The 16799-nt window shown below is 43.1% G+C and overlaps 1 protein-coding gene across 2 annotated transcripts in view; it reads left to right on the top strand.

Annotated features, from left to right (window-relative positions):
• Positions 1 to 16799, top strand: part of LOC138283737 (astacin-like metalloendopeptidase) — a 301255-nt gene that overhangs the window by 38401 nt on the left and 246055 nt on the right. Inside the window, exons 2-4 of one of the 2 annotated variants that reach the window (XM_069221781.1) lie at positions 1908 to 2013; positions 7904 to 7928; positions 9305 to 9430. In XM_069221781.1, the coding sequence (XP_069077882.1) occupies positions 9310 to 9430 (121 nt within the window). In that variant the 5' untranslated portion in view covers positions 1908 to 2013; positions 7904 to 7928; positions 9305 to 9309. The remainder of the gene's footprint in view (positions 1 to 1907; positions 2014 to 7903; positions 7929 to 9304; positions 9431 to 16799) is intronic. The other variant, XM_069221780.1, reaches the window with a different exon arrangement.

Genomic DNA, 16799 nt, shown 5'->3' with positions numbered 1-16799 from the left:
TATCCTTTGTGGGATACGCCTCTATCCATTTACTGAAGGCACATACCCCCACCAAGACATACTTTAAATTGTTGCAGTGTTTAAGCTAAATATAATCAATTTGTAGAACTTCAAAAGGTGCAGTTGGTGTAGCAAACCCTCCCGCAGGAGTATGTGTCCCTTTTCTAGGATTGTATTGTTGCCCGTCTTGATGATGCGTTCGTGCACTTGCTATCTTTAAAAGGGGGCGAGTGGTCGAGTCCTCCAATGCTCTCCTTGGACAGAGACCTTAAAAAACACCCACCAACGCCCCCCCCCCCATGGTATCTACTTGGCCTTGCATATATTATATTTTGTCTCAGATGGGACCTATTTTGTCTGTGTTGTTCTACTTGAAGTTTTGATTATGTTGATGTGATAATTACTAACATTTTCTCCCTTCAGCATGGAGGTGTTTGTCCTGAAAGTTTCTTTGTCGTATTTTATGTGGTTATGGTTGACGGGGTGAGATCATGACTGGGGGGACAATTAGGTGCCTTGTCCTTACCCTAGATGGATGGCAAGGTAAATCGACCCTTCAAGGAGTGCTGGCAGGAAGTGATAATGACAACAAGGGGCGCAGGGGTTGAGAGGGGTCGCTGGTATCTGGTCCCGAGGGCCAACCACTGGTACATGCGCAGAGACTTGAAGCTAGCACTGGCCCCTGGGGGGGGGGGGGGGGTATAGCCAGAGAGTCTGTGAGTGGGGGGGTGTCTGAGGTAGATATCCTGGTGGGCAGGAGGGCCCGTTCCACATGGTTTACATGCAACCTGAATTGGTTGAAGGTGGGGAAGTAACAATCCAATATGGAGATACTACCCCTGGGGCATTATAGTCGGAGGGATGGAGAACGGGTGTCAGTCATGATCTCTTCCGCAGTCAACGATATTTTATATTTTGGATGCGCAGGAACTGATTTAGTCAGTGGTAGGAATTCGGATGTATTAGCGGACTTTGTTAAGGCTAGGCATCTTGAAAATGTAAATACTGTGTAAACTATGTGGGGGTTACTGTGTAAACGTTTTTTGACTGAATTTTTGCTCCTATTAAAATAAAATACGTTTGGGAGTTCACGACTCCCAATCCCAAAGAGTTGTTGACGTCAAAGGTGAAATAATGCCATGCTGGGTGTGACCTGGAGTGTGAGGAGGAGTGGTGGTTTTGGGGGGCTCAATGGGATGGTGTTGAAGTAAGCCTCAGCAAGGCCTACTAGTGCAAGGGGTTCACCTTTCTCTGCACAAAGTCCTCAGACCATGTAGGAAGAAGTTGGCACAGAAACTGAAATAAAAGACAAAAGTTTATTAACTTCATGAGGTGGTACTACAGTTCAAACAGCACCCTTAGGTAATGTCTGAAGTAGCACACTGAACTGAGAGAGCATGGTCCTTTTATACCCACGCAGGGGCTAAAAGGAGGTGGTACAATTATAGAAGCAAGACTTGTATACATGTAAGGTCATGTGGAAAATGCACAGTCGACAGGTAGGAGGAGCAAACAATTTTCAAGGACTAACAGCTGCAGACCTTACTGAGCATGTACGAAAGTGGGAGATGCTAAATATAACTTGTCACTAGGCAGATTTTCAAGAGTAGTTGACAGAAAGGTAGGACAGAGCACATGGCAGCATGTGGCAAAGAAAATGGCTGCCATGAATACAAAATGGATTCCGCAAAATGTTCACAATAGTTACTAAATACAAGATGTCTTCTGCTAATGCTTAATCTAATCGCTGCTAAACTACAACAGACGACCCTTTCAGCATTAGCTGAAGACATTAGTCTTTCTGGGATAATCTAAATATTAATCTTGTATATTTATGCTAATCATTTCAGCTATTTCTTTATCTAACATATGTTGTGCTTTCATTTCTGTAATATTTCTTTTGGTAGGCATTCAAGCAGTAATACTCATGGAGCAGAACATTGGACCACACTGAATACAGATACAGCATGTGAAAAATATTGCAATCATTACACACACCTGACCTTCCAACAGGTAGTTGGTAATATCCATAGTTACCACAAACAAAATATGTATTATGTGAAGCTGTAAAACTACTATTATTTACACCCTTAATAGTTAAAATCAAGGTACAATCGCTTATCCCCACTGGAATTCGCCCAATGCTATGTATACATAAATCTGATTTCGTTTTTGTAACAGAAATCACAAATTGTTCTTTCTTGTCAAAGTCTCTTATATTTGTGAAGACATATGGTATTGAAACATTGTCCGGTTGATACTCTTCCCATTCCCATTTAGTTTCTTTGGCTTGGGGATACCCATCTTTGTCTTGGTAGCATACTTTATTAAGGCGAAAAAGAAGTCCGCCCTCTGTACGTTTTCCAGATGCAAACAAAAGCGTGTACCAAGCTTGACAAGAACCATTATGTGAAAAAGGAAGAGGAATGAAAGGTGTTCCTCCTTTCTTTTGATGCGCTGGTATCATTCCACATACCCAACAGTTAGTAGTATTTGTTGCATTATGAGTATGATGCAACATCCGAATGAAGGTATTATTGAAGTACGATTGACGGTGCTTCTGCTCCTGATAGGGAAGTGTAAAGTAATAGTGATCCTCTGGTACTGGAGTAGTGGCAACAAAAAACTCATGAGCAGGAGCCTTCTTTTCAACAAACCAGGTGATTGTTGCTGTAACCACCAAAACAACAACAAACCCCATAGTACTAATGATCAGTTTGTTATTCATTTTAGCAACAGTGATAATCGACCCTTTCAGAAATGGATTAAAAACAATCGTTGGAGCCCTTATCCCTGGGCAGCCGCTGATTTCTTCACCACGGGCCAAGACGGGTGTCACTACTCTAATGCATGGCTGATTCCCCCCCCTTGCCACATTGGCTCTCCGTTTCACTAACCCAGGGCGGTAGCTCAACCAGTTTTTTTCAAAACATCTTCAGATTCTTTCCTCGGTCTCAAATTATATCGCAACACTCCAGAAGTCGTATGGTCCGGGAAGACCTCTGCAGATTCGTCAGGTGATATAGCACGGCCTTTCTCCGTAGTCAAAATCTCTCGATGATCGGTCAGCACAGCAGGTTCCACCAAGGTAGGTAGCACTCTCGTGCAGTGAGTACTATGGACCCAATTCTTTCGTTTCGTCACTCGAACTGCTGTCCTTGTCGCAAGGAGCACCTGTTCTGGGCCTCGCCACCTTGGTTCCAAGCTGCTTGATCTTTCAAAGGACTTAATCATCACCTGGTCACCAGGTCGGAGTTCATGGCCTTCACCTGCAGATCTGTTAGGAAGTGCTTCTCAAACCTGTTGATGAATAGAAACCAAATTGTCGGTTAACTGTGCCAAATAATCATTCATCAGGTCACAAAGTACATCATATACAGAATTTGGCTTAGGAACTCCCCAAATGTTCATTGGCCTCCCAAACACTATATCTTAGGGAGTAAAGCCAATTCGAGAGTATGACACTGACCTAATAGACAATAATGCCAACAGTAATGCATCCGTCCAAGTTAAGGATGTGGAAGCCTGTATCTTCGCTAACTTCAGCTTCAAAGTAGCATTATACCTTTCCACCAACCCTGCTGATTGTGGGTGGAAAACCGCATGGAACTTCTGTTTGATCCCTAATCCTTTCAGGACATACTTAATAACTTACCCAACAAAATGAGGTCCGTTATCATTCCATAAAAGTCTGCAAACACCAAACCTAGGGAAACATTGTTGCAAAAGCACCTTCGCTGTGGTAATGGCAGTATTATCCTTTGTGGGATACGCCTCTATCCATTTACTGAAGGCACATACCACCACCAAGACATACTTTAATTTGTTGCAGTGTTTAAGCTGAATATAATCCATTTGTAGAACTTCAAAAGGTGCAGTTGGTGTAGCAAACCCTCCCGCAGGAGTACGTGTCCCTTTTCCAGGATTGTATTGTAAACAGATCAAACAAGACTGTACTACTCTCTTAGCTGTACTGGAAATTTCTGGATGCTCCCAAACTTGCGTAAGCAACTTCGTTATTGTTGAAGCACCAACATGTGCCAGCCCATGTGCCATCTGAACCATAGGTTGTACAAAAGCTATAGGCAATTTCCATTTATCCATCTGCTTATTCCGCCAACAGCCCTCATCATCCAATTCTCCATCTTCAGACCATTGCTCACGTTCTTTCACAGAAGCAGATTTCTGTATATCTAATACGTCCTGTCTAGCATTATGCCAACGTTCAGCTTGTGAGTTCACTACATACATAGAAGTAGCACTTCGCTGCATCGCAGTCTCACGTGCTACGCGGTCTGCAAGAGCATTACCTTGCCCTATCTTATCGGTCACTTTCTTATGTGCACTACATTTCACAATAGCTAGTTTCTTTGGATATGTCAATGCAGTCAAGAGGTATGCACTAATTCTCTGTGCATTATCTGCATCCCGTGGGATGTGAGAAAGCCTCTCTCCTTCCAAAGCAAACCAAAATCATGAGCCACTCCAAAAGCATAGCGGCTGTCTGTATAAATGTTCACACATAAGTCAGTACTAAGCTCACATGCTCGTGTCAAAGCTATTAGTTCAGCTCGCAGTCTCACATTCATTTGTCCATGGGAGGGGCATTGGAATTTATTTAGTCAAAAGTGCTAGCAAAGGTTTGACAATGTGTGAAAACCCTAATATCCATTGCCTACTAAAAGAAGTAAGATCAAGGAATGCATGCACATCTTTCTGAGTAGAGGGTACTGGTGTGTCTAAAATTGCTTGAATACAATCTGATGTAAGTGCACGGCCCTCCTTAGACAAAAGGTGACCTAAATAGGTTACCCTTGGTCTACAATATTGCAATTTCTTTCATGACACTTTATGATGGTGTGAAGCAAGAAAAGAAAGTAAGGACAAAGTGCACTTTTCACATTGCTCAGGGGTATCAGCTGCCAACAAAATATCATCGACATATTGTATGAGAGCCACACCTTCAGGCTAAACAAAAGAATCAAGTTGTCCAAAGTCATAGTACAAGAACTAATTGCTCCCTCAACTTCCTCATAAAAGGCGGTCCGCGGGTCAGGTAATGCTGTTTTAAGTGCCATTATATCTGCCCTATTCCAAGGAGTATACACCCAATTATAAATAAAATAACCCTTAGCATCAACAGAAGTTTTATCACCACTTGTACCCAATCCTTTAGGAGGAACATACAAAGGCGCAGCCTCCCGCACTGGTATCGCGTGAACTATCATAATCTTATCTGTTCCAAAGATGGAAGCTTGCACCCCGCCGGTCTGAGATGTCCGTGCAACTACGTCCACTGCCCTTTTCTCCTCTCACAAACGGACTGCGTAACACATAATTTCATTAAACGCCTGATTGCATCAGCCACCTGGGAGAAAACAAAAAGACCATCACACATTTGCTTATGATCAGCTGCAACATCATCGGGCTCTAACTCATCAGAATATTTCCAATATAGTTCAATAACTTCTGAGCCAAATGCCTCAGTAAAATATAGCTGCTCCTTTTCCGTACACCCTTTCATGTTGTCTAAAAGTTCAGAAGCAGAGACAACGCTACGAATTGTTTTACGAGCAATAGATCTAGGCTCAGACGCACGGTCAGCAGGCAACATAGAGCGACTGTCCCGCATCTTCTGTTGCTCCGAACTGGAGGCCTTAGCTAACTCATGAGGGGCAGAAGGAACGACATACGGAGGTGGAGGGCGATCTAATAACAATAAATCATCATGTGGTTTATTAAAACTAGGATAGAGAGGTTGCCTAAGGGTGTATTGGCCAGTTACCTGTAATTTACGTTCTTTCTCTTCTAGCTCCTTTAAGTCATTTATTTCTTTCTTTCTCATTTCCAATGCTTTCCCATATACATTCTTCCGCTGCTCTTTCTCAAGCAAGGCTTGCTCACGCTTCACTCGTCCACGCACTTCTTTCTCCCACATTCGTACACAGTCAAACATATCTTGCCTAGACTTTTGCTTTCACATACATTGTTCCACATACTCAATCTTTCGCAAATCAAATGACCCATGCATAGGCCAACGTAAATCAGGACCCGCACAAGTGTATTTATTCCATAATGTGCTGTACATTATAGAAGAAAGACCATGTTTAACATACATATCTCTATTTGGCGTCCCCTCTGGGGGTGCCGGTTCCAATTCTTCCAGTCTCAAATTGGTACCATTACAAAAGCAACACATCCTACGAAGTGCGCTAAAAACAGGCATGCCAAAAATAGTGCAAAATATGCAATATTATAATCAAAGTAGCACTTAAGGTGCCGTTTAAATCAAAATTAAATTGGAGAAAATTCTCCTCATTAGCTGCCTATATAAATTGCAATTTATATATCAATTCAAAAGACACAAATTGACTAGTCACCCAAAACACGAGAGCCACAGTAAGTAGTGTTAAACTACATTACCAAACAAAGGCATCAAAACCCACAGCAAGTGCCGTAAAACGGCTCTTACCAATCACAGGGTGTCCAGGTTCCAACTGCTAAGTTCTAAAATCGACCAAATGGTCACTGCATGACGAATGAACAAAAAGGATCTCAGTCGAGGACCGGCGCCACCTGGAGGGTCTCCTCAGGCATTGATCGTCCGCAGCGAGATCCCAATCCTTCGTCGCGACCAATCCGTTGGGCATCCGAGTCACCGATGAGTCCCTGTTCACGCGCCAATTTGTTGAAGTAAGGCTCAGCAAGGCCTACTAGTGCAAGGGTTCACCTTTCTCTGCACAAAGTCCTCAGACCATGTAGGAAGAAGTTGGCACAGAAACTGAAATAAAAGACAAAAGTTTATTAACCTCATGAGGTGGTACTACAGTTCAAACAGCACCCTTAGGTAATGTCTGAAGTAGCACACTGAACTGAGAGAGCATGGTCCTTTTATACCCACGCAGGGGCTAAAAGGAGGTGGTACAATTATAGAAGCAAGACTTGTATAAATGTAAGGTCATGTGGAAAATGCACAGTCGACAGGTAGGAGGAGCTAACAATTTTCAAGGACTAACAGCTGCAGACCTTACTGAGCATGTGCGAAAGTGGGAGATGCTAAATATAACTTGTCACTAGGCAGATTTTCAAGAGTAGTTAACAGAAAGGTAGGACAGAGCACATGGTGAGCACATGGCAGCATGTGGCAAAGAAAATGGCTGCCATGAATACAAAATGGATTCCGCGAAATGTTCACAATAGTTACTAAATACAAGATGTCTTCTGCTAATGCTTAATCTAATCGCTGCTAAACTACAACAATGGGGTGTTCGGGCGACAGGCCTCGGCGATGCCTGACCATATGTAAATCTGGGCAGTGGAGAGTAGAAAAAAACAAGTTAGATGAACGTTTGCTCCTGAGACATCTTTAGAATTTAAAATGATTAAAGCCATCGAGGTTCGCCTACTATAAATATTGCAGTGAATGTTTAATATTATGGGTTGTCGTGAATTTATTAAAAAGGTTACTGGGGCAGTGACAGACCCACCAGCATTCATGGGCATTCAGTGGAGCACATGGCTCTTGAGTGTGGGGCTTCTGACACAATGTCCGCCATGCTTTTTTCTTAGCAGGAGAGAAACAAAGTCCCCATGTTCTGGAAAAATAGTTGTGGTGTGTTGAGGGAAAATAGTTTTTCATTTTTGAAAAACAAATATGATAAAAAAATTCAGTCATTCAGTTGGCATTGTGTAAATTCTGAAGAAGTGATCCTGTCATATGGTCGGAGGAACTTTCAGCATATCATTCCATTTTATAATACCGCATCTTATGCAGGGACCTTTCTGGGCTGGTATTTGCCTTGAGAACCATTGTCTCAATGTACTGTATGATTGAGCTTAAAATGAAACATATTGAATTATGCAGGTGCAGATTGTAAATAAACCTCTCTTGTTTCTTCCACAGGTGGCCATCAGTGAACAAATAACTGGTAAGAAAACAAGAAGACTTTTACACAAGATATGTCCATTGACTGTCAGAGAAAAGAGGATTGTCTTTGCTTACAAAAAAGATTGTTCTGCATTTAAAACTTAAAATGTGCTCTATTTGCTCAGGTTGCTAATGGTTGGTGATGGTTGGTGATCCTACAGGATGCTTTCTTGAACCCTGCCCACATGCCAGACTGTATCCAGAAATTCTTATCTGCCAATTAACCATCACCAGGTGGTGCTATACAATGTTATGGAGTGGACCCACTTGGTCTCCGCTATTGATGTGATCCTTGGCTGCAGATTGTTTTGGTTTTTGAGTCAATATTTTTCAGTGGTGTATCAGGATTTAACGCTGCCCCACTTGCAGAAAGCAGATGTCAGTCACTGACCCACAGATGGAGTGCCTTTGGGGTTTGGGTAAATAAGATACTGACACGTCACATGAGTTGGATGTCCTTATATTTTTGAACGCTACAGTATAAAGTGAAGCTAAATTTCTGATGACATCTTTCTGGTTGAGGTCGCCTTAGAGGTCTAGGTGTCAGGAACATTGTCACACCTATTCAAGCAGTCTGTCTTTTATCCAACATAGGAAGCCTTTTGTCCAACATATGAAGCATGAGAGATCCAAGAGCTCTTCTTCATCTTCATCTTTAGAGCCACTCTAGAGGTTCTTCCTCAGACCAGTTTTCCTCCTCTAACTTTCAGGATCCAGTCTGCCACCTGGAGGTTTGTGTCATGAACCTGCCATAGCTGAACCATCCATCAAAAAGCACATTACCAGAAACCATGTCTACTAGAATACCTGAGGAAGCACTTCTCATAAGGCCTTCTCAGCTGGGCTTCTACCCTTAAGAAGACAGTACCAAGAATTCTCAATGGAGCGTTTGTACCTTCAAGTGGACTGTAGCAACATTTCTTATCAAGGTCCTAATAAATGGTACAGACACTATGCTTTAAGACTCCTATATGTTTAAAAGAACAGTAACAACAGTTTTCACTGGGGATCATGAAAAGGGCAATACCCACACATCTAATCAGACCTTATCTATCTTTCAGTGGACAGTAGCAACACTTTGCATAAGGGCTTCCCCTACCTTTAAGTGGGCAGTACCAATGCTTCCCAAGGGTGTGTGCTTGGCCGTTCATATTGGCCCACAAACACTGTACTGTGCTCCACACAGCTTTAACAGCAGTCAAGTGATGGGGGTTCTGACTTGACACACTGGAAAAATGAAGCTGTATCAATGTAGATTACTTCTCAGTATCTGTCTGTGATTCCAGTGCCTATCAGAACACATGTAATGATGCAACATTCTCTGAAAAGTTCTCGCATCCAGATTTCAACACCTGCCACATGTCGCTTTCTCACTAGATTCCATGGTGCTGGGCAAGGCCTTAGAAGCCCTCAAGTCCATCCCAGCAGACTGCAAAGAGGCACAGGACATCCTCTGGACAATCTTCAATCCACAGAATGGGACAATCTTCAACGCACAGAATGGTGAGTGACTGAGAGTAGGCCAGGGCCTGAGACAGGACTTCTGTATTGATCAAGGACAAAGAGAGTAACAGAATAACAGAGGAAGAAAGAAGGGTAAAGGAGAGAAACAGGAGAGGGGAGAAGAGGGGAAGGGAAAATAATAGGGGAGGAGAGGGCCTGAGGAGTGATGAGGAGTAGAGCGGAGGAAGAGAAGAGGGCTGGGAACGAGAGAAGAGGAGAGGACTACAGATAAAGGGAGAGGAGAGAAAAGAGGGCGGGTGAATGGGGGAAGAGGTGAGGCAAGCAGAGAAGACATGAGGAGGATGAAAGAGAAGAGACAAGAGGAGAGTGGAGTAGAGAAGCAGAGAGGCAAGAAGATGAGAGGACTGTGGAGAAGAGGCATGAAGAAGAGAAGACTTAACAGGAAAGAGGAGGGAAGTGAGGAAAGCAGAAGAAAGATGCAGACTAGAGGATAAAAGAGTAGAAAAGAAGATCAGAGAGGAGAAAAGAGAGAAGCTCGGGTGATTGTGAGGGAGAGAAGACAAGGGTGGAGGAGATGAGATGGGCTTCCCTAAAAGTAAAACCAGAAAAGAATTCTTAAATGCAATGTTGTTGTCAAAATATGTGTTTATTGGATATTCATGCAAACTCATTTTAATACACTAAGGCCCGTATTTAAACTTTTTTAGCGCCGCATTTGCGTCACTTTTTGACGCGAAAGCGGCGCAAACTTGCAAAATACAATTGTATTTTGTAAGTTTGCGCCGTTTTTGCGTCAAAAAGCAGCGCAAATGCGGCGCTAAAAAAGTATAAATACGGGCCTAAGTTTGGCATCCTATATCTGTTTTAAATATAGATACATTTGTGTATGTGTAAGAAAGCAGGCTTTTTGCCAGTTTACCCCCCACTTTTTGCCCCTATTTTGATTACTAGGTACTGGTATAATGACTCTGAAATACCCTGAGCCCTGCTGAACAAGACTGAGTGCGCGTGCCCTGACCCTTAAAATGATGTATGTTTAATTGGCCTGTCTCCAGTTGCCATAGCCTAACTTACCTGGAAGTCCTTGGTATATGGTACAAGGGAGACACAGGATCTAGAAATGCGATTGTCCCCCAGGGACAGCAGCATTTTTGGAGCCACCTCAATGGAACTACTGACTCAGCGTTTCCATTTACATTAATGGCAAAGCCCAAACCTCTGCTTTTTATTTTATGTAAGTCACCACAAAGGTGGGCCTAACAAGCCTTAAGGCAGGGTGCTGTATGTTAAAAAGTGAAGCATGTACTTTTACTATTCCAGCAGTAGTAATTTTAAATGGTTGTTTTTTATTGTGGAAAGGCTAGAAGCCCCATTGGCAAGTACAGCGTTACATGCTGGCACCCCAGCTGTGCTAACTTCTGAATGGGACTACTAAGGTTGGTACAGTATGGTATCAAAAGAATCAGTGCTTTCAACCTGATTTAATGGTTATATTGAACTTAATGTCACTGTTGGGCAAAGTGCAACTTTAGAAGTTGCCACTTTAGTGGTTCAAGGTTTCAAGTGCCCATTTACTGATGTACAAGTGTCTTGGCCTGCTTTCTGCCCTCCTGGTGAGAGGTGCTAACGACTCCCATGAAAGGACACAATAAGTGCCTACATGGGAGAGAGGTGTTAACCTTCCTTCTGCAGGAAGCCACATGGTGTTAGCCCAAAAGGCGAGCTTCAAAGGAGACCTTTGAAGGGCAAATGCATAACACTTGGGAGATGGGCTGCTCTTTTGGTTAGGTAGACAGGCTGGGACTGGGAGCCAGAGAGGAGAAGCCAGTTGTCACACTGTTTTTTTCAGGGGAGCTCTGATTGACAAGATAGGGGTCTTGCTATCTTGAGAGTGAGCAGAGTGGTGCACCCTGGGATAGCCAGATGCCACCCATTCCAGGAAGTGATCATCAGGAGGGCGGGAACCTGGTGGCACATCGGCTACCAACCGCATCCTACCCTGAGGGAATTTTCTGAATTTGCGAATGGGTTACCACCAGTGTGACACTGGTGGTAACTGCGAATCGCTTTTTGACCGCATACGCGGTCACAACGGAATCCTGCATCGCGCTGTGACTCACAAATAGGAAGGGGAACACCCCTTCCTATTTGCGACTCGCCGTCCCATTTTGCTAATCACTAACCAGATTACCGACCCGCAAAATGGGAATCGGCATCGCAGTTGGGTTTTGCGCCTCACAAACAGCGATTTTCGCTGTTTGTGACGCAAAAAAACCTTTCTACATCTGGTCCCAAATGTCTTTAGTGCAGGAGCCTTAATAATCAACAATTTAATGTTTTCAAAAGATTCATCTTGCTGCTTTTCTCAAACATTTATGTAAAGGTTCAGTAAAAATCACATAGCCTTATACAAATTTAGCATAGTACTCTCCTAGACCTAAAAAAGATCTCAGAGAATCTTTGTCATAAGGTTCATAGCATCTGCTATGGCGGCCAATAAGGCCATTCGCGGTAGAATACCCTCATTTGTTATTTTATGTCCATGATTAACAATCTCTTTCACTAAAAACATACACTTGCATTTTCTCACTGCCATTCTCTTTCTTCAAGAATTTGTAAAATTTGGTCTAACAATTTGTCGTGCCCTTTCCATTGTCTTGGCAAAAATCAATTTGTCATTTTGAAAGGCCTGCACACCACACAAACCTTGAAACAACATATCCATTAAGTTTTGAAATGCACTGGCTGCAGAGGCCAGGTCAATTGGTAACCTTAAACATCTCTAGTTTCTTTCTCCAAAGCCACCTGATGATGCGCTGATTTGAGATCAGTAACCAAAAAATACTTGCCCAATAACTTTTGAATTCTAGGCAATGGATGGCAGTCCACCACAATATATTCTTTTAATGATCACAAATCAGCACAAAGATGTAAATCTCTGTTCTTCTTTAAAGCTATAACTACTGCAGGGATCTACTAAGAATTATCAGTAAATTCAATAATGCCTTCATTACAAAGTGTATCACTGTGTTTTTTAAGTTGATGGCGCACTCTGAAGAAACCGTACTAACTTTATGCTGGACAGGAACAGCCCCATCCTTATGCTTAATCCCTTGTACAGAACATTTTACGTGACCCACTCTATAATTAAACACTGCACCATGCTTTTCAGTTATTTTCTCAACATTGATTTGTTGTACTTCAACGTGATTTACTGAAGTGTCTCTCAAAATAATCAGGCAATCTGTCCCTGGATACAACATCACACCCAATCTGCCCAATTCATACCACCCAACTATATCTTTACCCTTAGTAGTTACAAATATTTTATTATATGTGACACATCCTTGGAAACTAGATTATCCTCAAAATATCCCGACATTTTGATATCTAACTTTTCAAATGCCTTGGGATTAATATCTGTTTTCTTCAATAAGACATTCATCCATTTGTATTTAAAAATAAATTCATGTAAAATGGGGAGCGGAGAACCTAAATCAGCCAATATGCAAATAGCTATATCAACAACCTAAAGGTGCTTTAAAAACAGACTGTATTGCGGAATTGTTAACATCTGATTTAGAATCAAATACGATGAACACCCATTTATCGAGAGTATTATCCATGCTTTCAATAGTGTTAATGCTAGCACTATTAAGTTTAGTACTTCTGTAGTCACTCTTACACCTCTTATTATTTGAAAGACATCAAGGATGTGACTTAGAACCACATGTCGAGTAACTAAAATTCTGTCTATTCACACTTTTCTAGGGTTTTCTTTAAACCTGAATCACACACACTGGTGTATTTGTGTTACATTCACTCACAGCTAAATCTTTAAGTGACAACATGGACCTCTCAATACTTCTGGAAAGATCTAACACCTTAGAATGTTTTGGATTACGACACGTTGATAAACATTCATGAATCCGTTAAGAATTGCAGTTAAACTGAAATTGATCCCTTATGTATATTTTTACATATTCACCAAACTCACAGTTAGCTGCTAGAACCCTTAAAGCAGCCACATATGCTTCAACAAATTCTTCCCCATTTGTTTCCTTTTAAAGAAACTATGGCATTCGATCATTACATTTGCTTTTCGAGCCTGCATACAGTCTCTTTGTGAACATCCCATGGAGAATGTCCAGCCTCAGCTGCTGGAATTGGTTGCAAATTATCAAAATAATTCAATTGCACCATTCCGTAAAAACTAATAAGGCCAGCTTCTTCCTGAATGATTTCTGTCTATAGCTAACAAATAATTTTCAATAATTTAAACCATTTTTCCACATTAGTGTAGGTTTACCAGACATTTGCAAAAATATAGTTGGTAACATGAACGTATGACTGTTAGCCATGAATGTAAGTGTAATCTTTAGATAGACTAACATTAAAATGACTTGCTGAACTGTACTAGTTAAAGCTGAATATGTACTATGCGCAATCAGAAAAAAAGTTAATAGTTTGCCTCATTCACTCCAAAACTCACTCAAGTTCACAGTCTAATAGTTTGTGTACCATTAGCTTAACAACTCAGTATACTCCGAAACCCAACTGCAAATCCACCGCTGAATACTGTACGCATCACTGACTAAAGAATCCAGTATGTGCTGAAAATCTCAGCTAAAGAAGGTGCATATAGACTCCTCAAACAAATAATGTGTGCATTACTGATTTAATAATCCAACATAGGTGCAGTCGAAAAAAAACTGTGTGTGTGTCGCCGCTGAGACTCGTGTATATATAGTGAGAAATAACTTATGCACTAGCGTGCAGTATTGGGCGTACAAAGGGGTATATTTACAAGAAAGTGGCGCTTCAGCTCTGATGCGCCACTTTTCTTGCTCTGCCCTGCATCCCGCTTACGCCACCATGGTAGCACTGTATTTACTATACAGTGCACCATGGCGCATGTTAGCACAAAAATCATCAACATTTTTGACACTACTGTGGCGCTTTGCTGAACTAGCGTCAACATTTTTGACACTAGTCCAGCAAAGATCAGGGAAGACTATAAGGTATATTTGCAGCGTCATTATAACGCCTGCCCTGAGCAGGCGTTAAAAATGATGAAAAAATGATGCAGTGAAATCTTGTAAACTTCACTGCACCATTTATTTGGGCCTCCCTGCTGAGGAACACCCCCCTTGCACACATTAGACCTGACGCAGGTATAATGTGTTGCAAGGGGTTACAAAGTGGTGCAATGCAAGCATTGCACCACTTAGTAAATTAGGCGCACAATGGCACCCTCCTTAACACCGCCTTAGCGTAAAACGATGCTAAGACAGCACTACGGCAGCACAAGGGGCATGTAAATATGCACCAAAGTCTTTACCATAATGGCAGATGTGTTGTGGGTCAATTTCAATGGCTGATAGTTCACAAAATCTTGGGCCTGATTTACAAGAAAGTGGAGCATCAGCTGCGATGTGCCACTTTTCTTGCCCCCCTGTGCCCACTAACAACACCATGTGTGTGCCGTATTTACAATATGGCGCACCATGGCGCACATTAGGAGACTAGCATCAGCATTTATGATGCTATGGTATACGGTGCAGGATTAGCGCTATAAATTGTGGTGCTAATCCTGCAATGTAAAGGAAGGCCCATTGAAAGTAATAGGTGTTTGTTTTAATGCCTGCTCCAATCAGGTGTTAAAAATGACGCTACGAATGGCATATTGTGTAAGAAAGTACCCTCTTTCTTGGCTTGGTCACACCCATTTTCTCCCTGTTGTCAGTGTGTTTGATTGTGTTTACTGTGATCCTGCTAACCAGGACCCCAGTGATTATGCTCTCTCCCTTCTAACTTGGTAACTTTTATCATCTTCACCTCACATTTGGCATACGGGTGCCCCCATGTAAGTCCCTAGTATATGGTACACAGGTACCCAGGGCATTGGGGTACCAGAGGATCCCCATGGGCTGCAGCATGCATCATGCCACCCCTGGGGAGCCATGCAAAGTGTTCTGCAGGTCTGCCATTGCAGCCTGCGTAAAAGGGTGCATGCACCCTTTTTCACTACAGGTCACTGCACAAGATCACTGTAAGTCACCCCTACGGCAGGCACTCCTAGCCCAGAGAGCAGGGTGCAAGTACCCATGTGTGAGGGCACCCCTGCACTAGCAGAGGTGCCCCCACGAACTACAGTGCCATTTTCATGAACTTCATGAGTGCGGGGACACCATGTTATGCGTGTACTAGACATAGATACACTGCCTATGTCCATCTACATAATGGCAACTCAGGACTTAGGCATGTTTGGTATCAAACATATTGGAATCATATCCCAATACTGTTGCCAGTATTGGAAGTATGATTCCATGCACTCTGGGGGGTCCTTAGAAGACCCCCAGCATTGCTTTTACCAGTCTTCCAGGGTTTTCCAGGCAGCCCAAGCTGCTTCCACCCCTCAGACAGGTTTCTGCCCTCCTGCTGCTTGAACAGCTCAAGCCTAGGAATGCAAAACAAAGGATTTCCTTTGGAAGAGGGGGGTAACACCCTCTCCCTTTGGAAATAGGTATTACATGGCTTGGGAGGGGTAGCCTCCCCAAGCTACTGGTATGATTTGAAGGGCTCATTTGGTGCTCTCTATGCATAAACCAGTCTACACTGGTTCAGAGACCCGCAGTCTCTGCTCTGGCATGAAACTGGACAATGGAAAGGGGAGTGACAACTCCTATCTCCATCGCCACCCCAGGGGTGGTGCCCAGAGCTCCTCCTGAGGGTCCCTGGTTCTGCCACCCTGAATCCAAGGTTGACCGGGACCTCTGGGAGCATCTGAGTGGTCAGGTCAGGCTAGGTGACCAATCCCCCTTTCAGGGTGATTTAGGGTCTCTCTCTTTGGTGGATCCTCAGATTCGGCTTGCAAGATTCCAGCAGGACTCCTCTGCAACCTTACTTCGACTTCTAGCCACTCGACCCTCCAGGAACTGACAATCTGCATCCACGAAGAAGACTCTTCTTGCACCATTGCTTCCATGGCTCCTTCCAACTTCTGCAACATTTCCCCAGTTGTGCATCCTCTGAGGGCGTCAAGTCTTCAGCCTGCATGAGAAGGAAGAAGCAATCTCCCTTGGAGTGAAGGAGTCACTCCCCGCATCAGCAGGCACCTACTGCATCAACGACCAGCTGCGTGGATCCCCTCTCATCTTGAGCTGCGTGGATCCTGTATCACGGATGGTAGTCCAGAATAGTGCTCTTGGTCCTTTCTGTTGGTGGAGGTAAGCCCTTGCCTTCCCACACATGACAGTATGCCCATGCACCATGTCTCTAGCAGCTGCCAACACTTGTTTGCATCTCCTCCACTTTTTGCCAACTGCGACCTTTGCCTTTGCGAAGGCTTGTTGGTGGATTTCCTGCACCAACACCTGACTGCAATTCTATTTCCAGCGTGGGACAT

This window comes from Pleurodeles waltl, chromosome 3_1 (genome assembly GCF_031143425.1).
Source record: "Pleurodeles waltl isolate 20211129_DDA chromosome 3_1, aPleWal1.hap1.20221129, whole genome shotgun sequence".
Taxonomy (NCBI): Eukaryota; Metazoa; Chordata; class Amphibia; order Caudata; family Salamandridae; genus Pleurodeles; species Pleurodeles waltl.
The sequence above is the reverse complement of the archived record's forward strand: the minus strand, read 5'-3'. Positions and strand labels throughout refer to the sequence as shown.